At 42.9% G+C, this 14,728-nt stretch overlaps 1 protein-coding gene across 1 annotated transcript in view; it reads left to right on the top strand.

Annotated features, from left to right (window-relative positions):
• The window catches only part of LOC114449306 (contactin-associated protein-like 4), an 80,887-nt gene that overhangs the window by 11,761 nt on the left and 54,398 nt on the right, over window positions 1–14,728 (top strand). Inside the window, exons 2-3 of the mRNA XM_028426830.1 lie at window positions 5,555–5,665; window positions 13,050–13,243. Coding sequence (XP_028282631.1) covers window positions 5,555–5,665; window positions 13,050–13,243 — 305 coding nt within the window. The remainder of the gene's footprint in view (window positions 1–5,554; window positions 5,666–13,049; window positions 13,244–14,728) is intronic.

The following is a 14,728-nucleotide window of genomic DNA, read 5'->3' as shown; positions in this document are numbered from 1 at the left end:
GGCTTGTACTGATTTGGCTGTTTTTTGTAGTGAGAAACCGTAGATGTTTCCACTGTTTTGATGATCCCTCTTGCCAGGTTGTAAATGGTGGACCCATGAATGGCAAATTGTCTCTTGACGTGTTGTGTTGCTCCTTGTCAGGACCCAGTGAGCTGACACCCTGGACACTGGTCTCCTGTGTGTTAAAAATATTTCTATTGTAAAAGTAACACAGCCGAGTTTCACAAACTGAAGCAAAACTGACAAATGCAGAATTCTCAGGTCAAGCATGAATAGAACAGAACATCCAACACTATTTACTCTCCCACTGTAAACCGCATCAGCATTTTATTGATGGATGCTGACCCATAACGAGACAAAAGACACACTGTGCTGCCCTGGTACTCATTTGCATAAAAATAGTTTGTAGTTGAGGCTCTGCTGCTGCAATGCAGGGTGTTCACTTTTATGAATCCCTGGTGTCCAATTCAGTCTTTCCTTTTTGAAATAAATTAGATTTACTGACGGGCTTGGATGGAATACCTTTGTGCTGTGTATTTTGTTTAAATGACTGAGGCTGCTCTCGATTAAAAGATGTTTAGAGGCTAAAATAATTTACTAAGTACGGCTGAATGTGAATTATCTAATATTTCTATTATACATATATGGTCCTGGAGCCATCAGCACAGGCATTATAACCTACAGCACCCCCTCTAAATCTGTATATTTCTGGCATGATTCACAGTGAAGCTTTGAGCAACTGACGGAAGTGTTTCCTCTCAGCAGTTTGTTTTAACTCAGTTTGTGGTGTTTGTGTAATAAACCTGTCAGTTTTGACAGTCAAATGAAGAGATTTCTATTCCTGCTCGTTACTGTTTTGATCACTGTATGTGGACTCGGTGACTGTTCCCTGCTTTCAAAGGCAGTGGCAGATTGGGACATTGTGTGGGTTCCTGCATATCCTCTCACATTCAGATTGTGTTGTACATAATGAGCTTATTATCTGAGGTTTCCTGCCTGGATAAGGAATCAGCATTATGCAGGAGTGTGTTCGACATCTGGGTGAGAAACTGAAGATGAGGAACAAATATTCGTGTGGCTGCTCACAGCCAGAAGGGTGAAGTGCTGAGCTTCACAGTTTGGTAGCTGTCAGACAGGCAGACTGTTACACAGCCAGAGGTGTCTGCTGAGGAGGGATAGCAGGGAGGAGGAGGAAGCCAACAGTGATGCACTGAAGGCAGGTCAAAGCACCCCAAACTAAAAGGTCTATAGCTCCTGTTGTGTTGTGCCCAGAGGTCTGCACTGTTCTACAGTTGTAGTCCATAAGACGTCGAATCAACTGGCTGAATTTTAAAAGTCTGCTCTAAAGCACGTCCTTGTTGGGCTTATTCAAATCTGACATATTATATACAAGGAAAAAAAATGTCTTTGAGCCATGTTGGAACTGATTCAGTTTATACTGTGATGTAGTCACAATGGTACATATTCAGAAACTAGAAGCTGCCTTTCAAAAGAATCTTATTGAAGCATTTTGGCTTTTGTGTGTGAGCTTTTCCGTCTTTGTGTAACAGAAGTGTGGCTGTGCACTGCTGTGTCACAACAAGTTTCCTTGTTCGAGTTCTTTCTGTGTCTGTGTGGGTTTTCTCCAGGTACTCCAGCATCCTCCCACAGATGTGGGTTAACCGGGGATTCTACATTGGTTGTTGGTCTCTGTGTGGCCTGATGAAAGCCTGATGATCTGTCCAGGTTGTATCCCGCCTCTCGCCCAATGATAGCTGGGATACATGAACCCTGTGTTGCATAAAGCAGGTTAAGAAAATGGATGGATGAATGGGTTAAAGAACAGTGAGACTTTTGTGTATTAAAATATGATTTATAGTGGGTCATCATTAGTGAGATGAAGTGGATTCACTTGATGTGATGATGATTTATCACATGTAGTTAGTTGACTCAGAACATAAAAATAATCCAATGTTTTTCTTTTTGTGATTTTGGGATAACAGAGAAAGATTCTCTCTCTCACGATGTGTTTTCAGTGCTTTGCGTCTCTCTGTGTGTATATCCAGGGGTGGCTCCCTGTGGGTCAAACAGAAGGTAGAAGTTGTGTGGATTAGTGAAATGAACATTGACTTTTTGTGCTTGAGGATGATTTGTTAGTGCCCTGAAAACAAGAAAAGCACAACCATAGCTGGAGCCTCATTGTCCTCATTTATTGCTCCGTGCTCTGAACGGATAAATAGGCCAACTCCGCTCGTGCTGAGAGACCCTGAACTTCTCTGTTTGTGGGGGTTATACAGAGCTCTGAAGTGCAGGGCCTTCTGTTCAGTGCTGTTTTCTGACGTGATGGATGACGCTCATCGGTATTCAGGGTCTCCGGCTCTGTCATTGACTCTGTGGGCACTTTGTTATTCAGTATAGAAGTGAGAAATGCAGGTGAACGAGCAGTGATCTCCCTCCCTGCCTCTGGTCTTACTTTGCCATTTCAGGGGTGATTAAATACATTTGACTTATACCCTCCAGAGGTTTTGTAAAACTTCTTTGAGGCTTTTTTTTAAATGCAGCCAAACTCACCATTCGTCACTGCACCGAGTGATAAACTTAAACCTGACAGAGCAGAATTGATGAATAGACCAGAGGGTGAGGGATGAGTGTCCAAACTGGACTGACTGGATTTATCATCACTCAACTGTCAGTATCATTTCTGGCATTTGCAGAAACTGCTGAATCATCTCTTCATTTATCCATTCTCAATAATGTTGCTGCATAAACTGCTAACAAGAGAAATCTGGAAGCCTAATGGATGCAAGAAGTAAGAGACAACAGACACAAAGACAGAGGAAGGTACAGCAGATTAATATTCAGGAAGCCTCTCCGTCCAACACAGCCAGGGTCAGCGTTGGGGTTCATTGGCTGCAGAGGCCGGCAGGTATTCAACATTTAGCTCCGTTTTCCTCTGAGCTGTCTGTGTTTGTGCTCCACTGGTCACACTGTCAGGGACGTCGGCTCTTAAATGCCAACGCTCCGCTGAGGAAAACTGGCCCGGCGTTTCTGAACTCACTCTCTCTCGCCGCTGAGTGTTGTGCTCTCACCGCACATTATCTCCTCAGGGATTACAGCACTTCACGTTGGAGAGCCGTCTCTCTCATTTCAACTCTTCAGACTACTGCAATTCACCTGCTTTTCACACTGAGAGCTCCCCCACCACCCACAGTAACAAGTGTCTGCCCGAGCGAGACCTGCAGGGATAAAGACGGTCAGAGGAGCAGAGCCGGTTGTGTAACTTGATGGCATCTTAAAACGGTGGAATTAACTATGTAGGAACTCTTTTTTACTAACTCTTAAGTTAATAGTATAATGTCCAGTTTGGCTGTAGTGTTTTATTGTGATGATAGCTGACAGTTTCACAAAGAAGAAGCCTGTCTAAATGGAGTAAATGTTCACTGACCTACTACTCTGTGTGCATATTTTATGTAATGCAGCAAACTGCAGAACAGCGTTTTACATTAATCACCAACAGTTGCCTCTTTACTCATTCTGCAGAGAGACATTAGCATTTCTTTGGATTCATACTTTAGTCTTTTTACAGCAGTTTTTAACCATCTATATACATATCGGACCTTTTTATCTACTAAATGAGCCACTCTGTTCACTAACAGGGTCTTTTAGAGACAGAATATTTTCAGCAATAGCCGCCCAGTGTATTCGCTTTAGTATTGCCTCTATTTGCAGTGCAGGATTCAAATAGCATGAGTACACAGTGAGGGGATGATAGGAAATCATCAGCTAATGCAGCCATTTGATCCTGGCTATAGGGTTATCATGTTGGACAAGATGTCGACTGTCCTGTCCTCAGCCCACTTCAGGTGTGTTTGCTCTCACAGTCGTCAATACTGTTGTCAGCTCACTGCTTCCTTGCAGAGAGCAGATGTTGGTGCAGGGCGGACAATGCTGGCACGTTGCTGATAGTTTTACTAATCTTAAGGTCAGACTATGTGCTGACTATGTGTATTAAATGACTGGCAGGGTTCTATTGGTTTCTGCATGTCAGAGATGGTACTGAGTAATTTCCTGTTTCTGTGTCACATGGATTTCGCTACTGTCCTTTAAGGAGACTATAGTGGCAGATAATGAGCCTGACTCCACGAGCGCATATTTCTACCGTATAGTCGCTGGACCCACTGCTTAGAAAACCTCAGTTAAGGTCTGCTGTTAAAATAAAATGGAAAGAGTAATGGACAAACAACATTTCAGAAAGTGTTTCATCTGGTCCCAAATAAATATTCAGTACATCTCACGGTGGATGAGGAGTGCACTTTTTATATTCTTCAGGAACTAACAAACTAAAAAACAACTTTTGCCATTGCCTGTACACCTGGTGTACTGGTAGTATATAGTGTGATATATACAGATATAATCATTTTATTTCATGGAGATCAGACACATCACTCAGATGCCGTACACTGATGCTGAAAAAGTCATTGGAACTGTGGTGTGAATCATGTGAATTGGCTCTAGTGGTGAAGAACAGCATTCATAAAGAGAAACAGGCTTTACATGGAGGCAGTGTTAGACTGGCTTTAACACAGATAGAGGAAAACTGTTCATGTTTATGGAGCGAAATTTTACAAAAGGCTCAATTAATGTTCATTTTATCACATAATATATGATGTTTTTATTGCAGTCGATTACCCATAAACCAAAGGTGCGAGGGTTTCCTCTGACAGCACTGATTCATCTCCATCAGTACCCGGCCTGTAATGAGTCAGTCGGGACGCCATTCATCTCCACAACATGACATGATTACAACATTCATTTATCCACTCACTCCTCCAACTGGACATTATTACACTGTTCATTCATCTAATATGGTGCCATTACAGCTGAAGGAGCTGTTTGCACCTGGGGAACATTACACCTGAATGATTGGACACTCAGGCTGACTCCACTGTTTATTTTGTCATTAATACTTCTCAAAGGCTTCTGAGTGAAACTCAAACCCTGAATAAACTTCTCTAAGAGTTTTTTCTTTTCACAATCGGAGCTCCTTCCCTGCTGTTCAACCAATTTATCTGTTTTTCACTAAAAGATGGAGAATAATTCATCTCCAGCTGTGCTAGATTATGATATCCTCAGCATGGTCTTTTACTCTGGGCTGAGTTATTCACTTGGATGAGGACTTCTGATTCTTCTGTCAAACTTATTTCATGGTTTTGAAGCACAGAGCGAAGATATTTCTGTATCAGCCAGTTATTGTGAACGGCAGGGTGGAGAGAGACGTCAAAGAGTTTCACTTAGCAGACGTTAAACCTGCACATCATTGATACAATCCACTGAGACTAAAATGTGTCACTGTAGCCCAGGCATTCCTCTTTGTCGCTCGAATAATAATACTTGTGGTCCTGTTTTCAGAGCATCCTATTTTTCTTTCACTCTGAGTGGTTGTGTTTACTGAGAGGTTTTCTCTGGATGCTCATTGAAAGCTCAGTTTGAAAAGCAAAACATGACTGAAGATTTTTTCTCTTTTGTGATGAATTTGTGATATAATTGGTTGTTTGTCTTGTGCTTTGTTTGACAGAAGTGTGTGACAACGCTCTGGTGTCCAACCTTCCCCCGTCATCTTTCAGAAGCTCCTCCCAGCTGTCCAGCAGTCACGCTCCGGGCTTCGCCAAACTCAACAAGAGAGAAGGTGAGGAAGAGTTTCATCTGACAGAAACCTACCTGCTGCTGTTACAGCTGTGTGTAACAGGGACTGATTTACTGCTTGAGGTGATTGCATGAGAGGGTATGTGCTAGGGATGATCACGTGATCGGAAATCGGGCCCGATGACGTGATTTCAGACTCGATCGGAATCAGACATTGCCTCCCGATCAGGACTCGGATATATATTTATCAGGGCTGTCAAAGTTAACGCCTTCTGTGCAGGGTGGCTCTGTGTCTTGTAGTGTAGGGGTATGACAGCTGCTTTTGGCGCGAGAGGTCCTGGGTTCGAGACCTCGATGCGTGTGTGAAATCTCCCAGTGTAGCGGTAGCGCGACACACACACACACAGGTTCTGCTGCAATGAGTGCCTTTATAGAGAGTCCTGAAAGTATCGGATCGGGACTCGGTATCGGCAGATACTCAAAATCAAATGACTCAGACTCGGACTCAAGGGCAAAAAAACCTGATCGGGACATCCCTAGTATGCGCATTTCTCCTTCAGTCCAGTAAAATGTGAAGCTTACATGAGTTAAATGGAGGAAGCTCTGCTTAGTTGCTCTGTGGCTGCAGCAGAGAATAGACTTTCTTTAAGCTCAGGACACAGAGCACAAAACAGAACAAACACAGTTTACTGGATTCATGAAGTCTTAGTAGTAATTTGCCGTCTTGGAGGTAGAGAGAGCATTACAGTACTCTCCGTGGGACTGAGCAAAGCAGTAGCTGCTCTGTCCCGTCGTCATCCTCTATGGACCCTGTTTGTGTTGGATGCTGAAATAAGACGCATAGATGTGAACACTGTTTGTTCGTCCAGCATGAAAAGCCAGCAGGGAGTCCTGTTCTGGATGCTGATGCGAGGCTTTGGCAGAATGAAGATTGTGGTTTGTTGTGGAGCGTTCAGCAGGGAGTGGGTTTACGGCTTTATCCCCACATCAAAGCCCACAATCAGCTGGAAAGGGAGAAGCGGGTTTAATCTGGGTCTGAATGACTTTCACCACCTGGGAAAGTGAAGGAAGGCGAGGCCGAAGAACACGCCCTCAGCCTTCAGTTAGTTTAACACTTTGGAAACAAAGACGACCAGTGCCGGAGTACTCGGCTGATTTGACGTTTTCTGAGTCGTCGTTGTGTATTTTGTTTTGTATCACTTGGCCATTCATCTCTCAAAGTGATCCAAGCTCCATTGAGCTCCATGTAAAATGCTCAACTTTACATGACATAGTTTTCTTTTTTTTTATGGATAATTTCCTCATTTAAATCTTAACTTTGAGTAACAGCCGGGTGCCATCTTGGCTTACTAACTGTCTACATGCGTCACATCATGTTGTGTATTAGCTGGAGGCTAGGCTAAGTGAGACCAACCTGAACCTGCCAACAGGGCCTCCGACTGCTCTTTATAAAACCTGTGGTTCACATCACAGAGAGTGTGTTCATGTCAATATTCAGTCAATTTACTATATCTCCACAAAACCATCAAGAAAAAAAACACACAAGCAGTGTAGTCGAGACTTGAAAAGCTAATTTCCATTGTTGCCCTTTTCTGACACTTGCTGGTCTAAAGCCGCCCCGCTGTAATGGAGCTGCTGACATTTCTTGGTCTTTCATTAACTGTTACAAAGGACAGAGTGACCCAGAGACACCAGAAATATGTGAACATGTGCAAAGAAAACAGCAAGACCGATTTAATTTATAGTGTGGGCAGTGTTTTCAGCAGCTAATATGTGGAACAACTCGAGTCTTATGATACATACAATGGGTTGCTTGTGGTGTGGTCAGTCAGTTGTAACTGATTGTAGCTCATTTTCTACACCTTCATGTTTGTTCTAAAACCAGGAATTAGTTTTATGGAAGTTTATCCTTCGGTGTTTTGCACTCTATTTAACAGTGATAATGACAAGTCAGTCATTATCACTACCACCTACCACTACCATAACAAACCACCAAGTTAACACAAATCCAGGGCTGTTAATCGATTGAGGAATGTTGATAAATCTTTTCACTATAAAAAGCCCCGGGGCTGTAACAGACAACAGTTCACACTATTGTTTAGAATTATGTGTTATTTTCCTTCAATGATAAATAAAATAGTTTCAAAAATAATAGTGGTAACCGCCGTGCAGTTCTCTAATGTAGCACTAGTATGTAGTGGGAAGATAAGGAAACTCCTGGTGCAGGATCCCAGGGAGCGTTCGCAGCTGTTTGCTAAGGAAATCGATGAATAAATGAATGTCTCCATCTCATTTCCATCTCCGGCTGCTGCTGCTGCTGCTGCTGCTGTTAATGCCTAACTGCCTTCCCCAGGTCTCTGAGGAGCAGCTTCACTCTCAATTCATTTACCCGCTAACTGAACAGAGTGTTGGAATACGACCTGCACATTGCCCCTTAACAAGAAATCCATAACTTTACAAAACTCTGTCTTATTAATATGCAGTGTAGATCAGCGAGGGTCAGTATGATGTATATGATCGCACTATTTACTTAGTTACACAATATGATGTAGTGTATCTGAAGATGATTTGTTTTAGGCCATTGTGTAAATCTGAGAACTGCAGCATGAAGTGGCTTTTTTTAAAAACTGTGCGCTCAAAAGTGAATTTTCTGGCTTGTTTTAACCTCTAAACAGATTTTTTTCATGTTTCTCTGCCATTCTGTGTTCAGGCACGATGTTAACTAGGGGTGTAAGAAAAAATCGATTCTGTGAAATATCGCAATATTTTATTTGGGGATACTGGAATCGATTTAAGCTGTGGCCAAATCGATTTTTTTATTAATTATTTATGAGCAAACATTAATTTCAGCATCTTACAGCAGCTCTGCTTAAACCACCACACGATAGCTGTTTATTCTCTAGTCTCGCGGCCGTTGTTACACAGCTCAGTGTTGACACTGAACATGGCTGACACCGAGATACGAGAGGTGTGTATACATACACACACACACAAATAATCGCAATATATCATCTTTGTTACAGTATCGGGATATATCGCATTGTATCATGACATGTGTATCGTGATATGTATTGTATCGCCAGATTCTTACCAATACACAGCCCTAATGTTAACACATTAGTAGCTGTTATGTTGATCTCTGACTTAGTCTAGCATGTGAGCTGCAGTTGGCACATTTGAGGTGAAGGTCAGTTAGTTTATCATCAAAGTCAACAGGATTTACCGTATGTGTCTGGACCAGCCTGCTGCCTCCTGTAAAGCCAGTGTGGACATTTTGTGACTTGTCTAAATACACAAAACTGAAGCTGAGCTTGAGGGAAGTGAAAACCTCTTTTAACCCCTTTCAGCTGCTCTTTGCAGTGAGACCGAAGGGCCTGACATTGTGCTTCAGACTTTAGCCTGATGTAGCTGATCACAGTGGAGGTCTAAAGGTTCTAAGTGGGACACCAGAAGTGGATAAAAAGCCTTGATAGCTTATTGATCGAAGATGAATGAGCTTTTAACAGGGACCTGGAGGATGAATGACTCAACCCTCTAATTCCCCTCATTGGTTACGGCTATTCCTCACTGTCCCCTGTTCACTTTTGTTTCCCTCTCCCACTCTCTTCTCGTCCTCTCACTGTCCCAGTTTTTCTCCCCTCTTCCACATCTCCACCTCCTCTCGTCTGTCCATCATCTGCTCCATCTGCATTACATTTCTTTTTTACCAGCAAAGACTAATTTAGTCGGCTCTGTCTTCTTGCCAAATGTTAATAGCAGTCTTCATGTTTAAACATTTTCTTTTCTTCTTTAGGCAACGCTGACAGTTATCAGTGGCGCCGCTGCAATTATGATGAAATAGTCTTGAAAAGAATTATTGTGCCGCAGTAATCATTTTCTCAAAGAGTCAGATTTGAAGGTGGAATTAAAGTTTAATTGGAGGCTGCAAATTGGGACAGCAACCTAATAAGGTATTGATCTTCATATTACTACCTTTGGCAAAATATGCAGCTGCCTTTCTTAATAATCTTTGGACATTTCTGCACAATAGAATGTTCGGTGTGGTTCAAAATATTGGGATTTTATCCTGAACCCTTCAACGGAGTTAAGTCTATGATACACATCCTAAAATAAGACACGTTTGCATCGAATCTCAGGAAAGCATCCTTCCTGCCTCCCTTGCAGAGAACCTGCAGCACTGTCCAGCCTGCTGCATCCAGCCCATGAGCTCCCTGTTGGATTCTCTGTCCGACTGACATGTTATCAGGCTGCTGAAATTACCCTCCAGACTTCGCATTCTCATGCAAATGACCAGTGCTCCCTCTGGCCTGGCACTTGTATTAGTCTGTCTGTTACATGTCTTCCTGCTGCCTTTCTATCCCTTTAAGCTCCCCGTCTCTCTGTCCCACATCCTGTCTGCCTTTCTGCCTGTCTCTGTGTCTGTCCAGCATTTTAATATTAGTGATCCCTCCATCTACATTATTGGTGCACGGCCTGTTATTTCACACTTAACCTTAAAATAATGCTGCATCCTAAGTTTCACCATCATGCAGTCAAAGTATGCTCATGGTAGAAAGGGTTAAGAAACCAGCTTTTTATTTGTCATTTTAATGAGTTGGAATGATCTAAATGATGATCTGTCACACTCACAGTTCAAGCATCAGATGGTTGTTTGACTGCCAGTCTTACCAGGTGTCCAGCAGGTGTGACAGCAAACCCTCAGTTGTAGTATCAGCTTTGATCCACAGACCAGCAGGATAAATCTGTCGCAGCACTGGCCTGTCCCTCATTTTTCCACCACAGTCTCTGCACAGCCAACGGGTCAGACTCTATTTGTACTGGGAAGCTCCAATGGGTGGAAGTTTGACGCTCATTGTGGTCAGAAGGTTCCTGCTGAAGAGAGCTGAGCTGTCAGAACAAAATCAAAACAAAACATCAAACAAAGCTGAACAAACTGACAAAGCAGAGCTCATTACCATCAGATACTGTGTGTTAGGTGGATGATTTCATCCTCTGATTGTCAATCAGAGCAGTGATGTCACACTCCTGGCCTCCATTAACCTCTCCCTTACTTCTGTGGGTGGCTGGATCTTTGATGGACGCTGTGGGAGAAAAGAAACCAGAGAGATCTCTGTGATTTAAACCGACAGCCGTGACACAAAGTGTTCACAGCGTCCACGGTCAGCTCACCTCCATTATATTAGTCGCAGTTATTCTGACAGGGTGGACACAGTAAATCTTTGCAACACCTCTTAGTCCCTGAGTTGTTTTCCTCTAATCTCTTTCTCCTTTTCTTCCACAGTCTAATCTTTATGAGTAAAGGTCAGAGTGTCGGTTCTTTTCTATTCAGCTGTCACCGGACACGTCTGTTAGACAAGTGCTTATTAGCTTTGGCCTTTAGCTCTCCAAAGATCAGCCTGGACCTGCCACCAGGCCGACACTGATTCATTTTCACTTCTCTGTTTTCCATCTCAGTCTGTCACCACATATTGTTTGTTTTTCAAAGTTGTTGTTCTGACTGTTGCCTTTTTAAACGTACCCGTCGGGACTTAGCATCTAATCTGACAGCAGGTAGTGAAGCCCGATCTGATCTTGACGGTTGTGATTTTGTCATACAGCTGCAAATACAGATAACAGAGAAAGTTTTCCATCACGCTTTCTTACCAAAACCACATTACCACATCACATGCCACGCCTGTAGCTTGTCCGCGCAGCAGCAGGTTGTCAGGATATTGGTCCAGAGCTGCTGAAAGAAGAACAGAGATGTCTTTGAGTGTGTTTGTGTTTAGTGCAGCTTCCTGATACTCACTGCTTGTTTGTTTGTGTGCTCAGTGGGACTCCGGTCAGCAGCCTCCTCCTCCAGAATCCGTCCATCTGGTGTTTGAGCTCTATGCCGTCACTTTGGCCTGGCAAGACATTTTCCACACACACACACAGTCACACACTCATGCACACACAGATCGCCTCTCGTTTTTGCATCTAAAGTGTCTTTATTGTGCAGCAGCCTCTTTAATCCACGCACATGTGTCCAACAACCATTTGTGCATGCAGTGTGGGCATTTTGCTAGTTCACACACACACACTCACACACTCACACACACACACACACTCACACACTCACACACACACACACACACACCATGGTGTTTCCATAACAGTTTCCTGGCTCACATTCTTTTCTTTGAGCCCCTAACCTTTAACAAAACCTCATCTCAGGGATTTCTCATTTACATTACAGAAACACAGTGTTCGTGTTAATGCTGCCACAACACACACATACAAATACACACACCCTCTCATTCTATTAGCAGATAACCCATACTGCACTGTATGTATCAATACAACTGGCCTTAATGCAGGGTTACTAAAATATTGGCTCAGAGTCTCTTGTTGACATTCATCTGATGCTCTTTTCCCATTAAATTCAGGCGATCAATAATTCAGCTCACTCCAATTGATGACTTTCGGTGGGAAAGCACCCTGATTTGGTGACCCAGGGCACAGCCAATCAATACATTACTGCACAGCAACTTTATTGAAGACATCTAATATGAGACAGGATACAAATCTTAAAGGGTACTATGAAACTAATCAATGCCTGGCACCACATCGTCTTATTGATTTGTATGGAACATGATATCAGCCACGTTTGTTTGTGTTCTTTTTTATGAACAGTTGAATTTATTAAACTTTAACAGCAACAAGTGGTCGGGTTTAGTGTGGCTATGGATTAACAACATGGCATCTGTTTGTCTTATTGATCGACAGCTAGCTGGCTAACTTCACTTAATGTTAGCTAAAACGTGCCATCGAAGTGAGGGTGAAGCAAACTGGTGAACTAGCAGACTTCCACTTTTATAGTATTTTGCTTCTGATAATATTTGTAAGAAATGTGGTGATGGTGGAAGTCACACCACATTTTTTAGTTACCTTACAAACCATTACTGCATCGACAAACCCAACTACTACACATTCTTTTAGATCTTTACATATATGAATATATTATAAAACCTTTAAGTCACGTTGGATATCTTTTATAGATATAAAATTATACAGAGATTGATTCAGCAGCCTGTTTTACATTCCTTTGAAATATTAAGAGTTAATTACATTTCTGAAAATATGCTTGCATTTCTTAAAGAGATATGAAAAACAACAAATCCTTGGCAGCCCCGTGGGCCACAGTGTTGTTTTAATTCCTCTGGGAAGTTCTTAAAGTATGATTTATATCTCATTATGGCTTCAGAATGGATTGGATGTTTGCTGTGGTGCAATCAATTTCCAATTTCATAAGAGAAAATTGGGATTTCAGATGAGAATGAAAGGTCAAGCAATGCTATTCATTTTTTTTTTTAGTCCCTATCGCAGCTTATTTCATCTCCTCTCACGTAGATGGAAATCTAATAAATCACTTATATGCATGTGCTGTTTCCCTCCTCTCTCTGCAGGAGCTGGTGGTTGGTCTCCTCTCATCTCAGACAGATACCAGTGGCTGGAGGTCGACTTGGGCGAGCGCACCAAGATCACAGCTGTTGCCACACAGGGACGCTACGGCAGCTCTGATTGGCTGTCGTCCTACCTGCTGATGTTTAGTGACACAGGACACAACTGGAAACAGTACAGACAGGAGGACAGTATAGGGGTGAGTCTACACGGTGGTTAAACAAACTGTATCTCTCTGTATATGGCTTATTATTCTACCTCTTCTCATAAGTGTTTTCATTTTTACAGATACACGTCGACTCCCTGTGTTAGCCCTCAACATGTTTTGTTTAGTGTAATTCATATAAATAGATGCAGCGCTGTGTGGCTTCATCTGTCCAGCACAGATAAACTCACTCATCATGAGTTTATCTTTTCATTTATAATGTATGAGCCAATGTTAGAGTTCTGCTGACTCTGCAGACCTGCTGACAAAACATTTAGCTGCAGATCACGAACAGAGAGGCAGTCAAGTGGCACGATAAGCTTATTCTGCCTGTCATTCCTGGCTCGCTCTCTTTCTGAGTGTTTAAAGAGGAAGTAAGCAACAACAGAAAAGGAGGAACAGGCCTGAATGTCTGAGATAACAGCTTATACTTCTGTATCTGGAGGATGTGAACTCGTAGACTACATAATATAAAGCATGCAAACGAAGTAACTGAACCCATATACACACACAGACAGCGTTTTGAGAAATCACAATAAAGGCCACAGAATAGCATGTATTTCAGAATTCTTGCCACACACATCGTTACTGTGCTGGAGTCTGGAGTTCAGGCAGTACTTCCTTAAGTAGCCTGAACCCAGGAGACGCTGTCATGGAGAGGGTGGACATTAGGGATGTCCCGATCCGATCACGTGATCGGAACTCGGGCCCGATGACGTGATTTCAGACTCGATCGGAATCAGACATTACCTCCCGATCAGGACTCGGATATATATTTATCAGGGCTGAAGTTAACGCCTTCTTTGCAGGGTGGCTCTGTGTCTTGCAGTGTAGGGGTATGACAGCTGCTTTTGGCGCGAGAGGTCCTGGGTTCGAGACTTCGATGCGTGTGTGAAATCTCCCAGTGTAGCGGTAGCGCGACACACACGCACAGACGTTTTGCTGCAGTGAGTGCCTTTATAGAGAGTCCCAAAAGTATCGGATCGGGACTCGGTATCGGCAGATACTCAAAAATCAAATGACTCAAACTTGGACTCGAGGGCAAAAAAACCTGATCGGGACATTCCCTAGTGGACATATCAGGGAAGCCACAAATATCTAAAATGTTCAGGGTTACGGGTTTTATTTTATTATCTCCTGACAGCACAACAAGTCTTTCTTTACTGTAAGAAAGTTCTTGAGTCCATTCAGATCCAGTGTAGATGGAGAATTTCTGGACCTAAAGCTCACGTCAAGGCTCGGTCTAAAGGCTTTTTCCATTCACACCTCGCCAATTTTGCCCAAGTCGCACTTATCACATCCATTTAGATCCATTTTAGCAACCTTTTCTACCTTTTCCCTTCTGATCAGAGCAACAACATGGCAGAAACATGACACAACCCGGCTCTGAAGTGAAAGGTCTCAGCTGCTCTCTGTAGAGCTGATTAATGAAGAAATCAGTCCGATGGACCCCAGAGGCAGCGAGGCATCGCCTCCTCC

This window comes from Parambassis ranga, chromosome 17, assembly GCF_900634625.1.
Source record: "Parambassis ranga chromosome 17, fParRan2.1, whole genome shotgun sequence".
Lineage (NCBI taxonomy): Eukaryota > Metazoa > Chordata > Actinopteri > Ambassidae > Parambassis > Parambassis ranga.
This window is presented reverse-complemented; position numbering and strand designations above follow the sequence as displayed.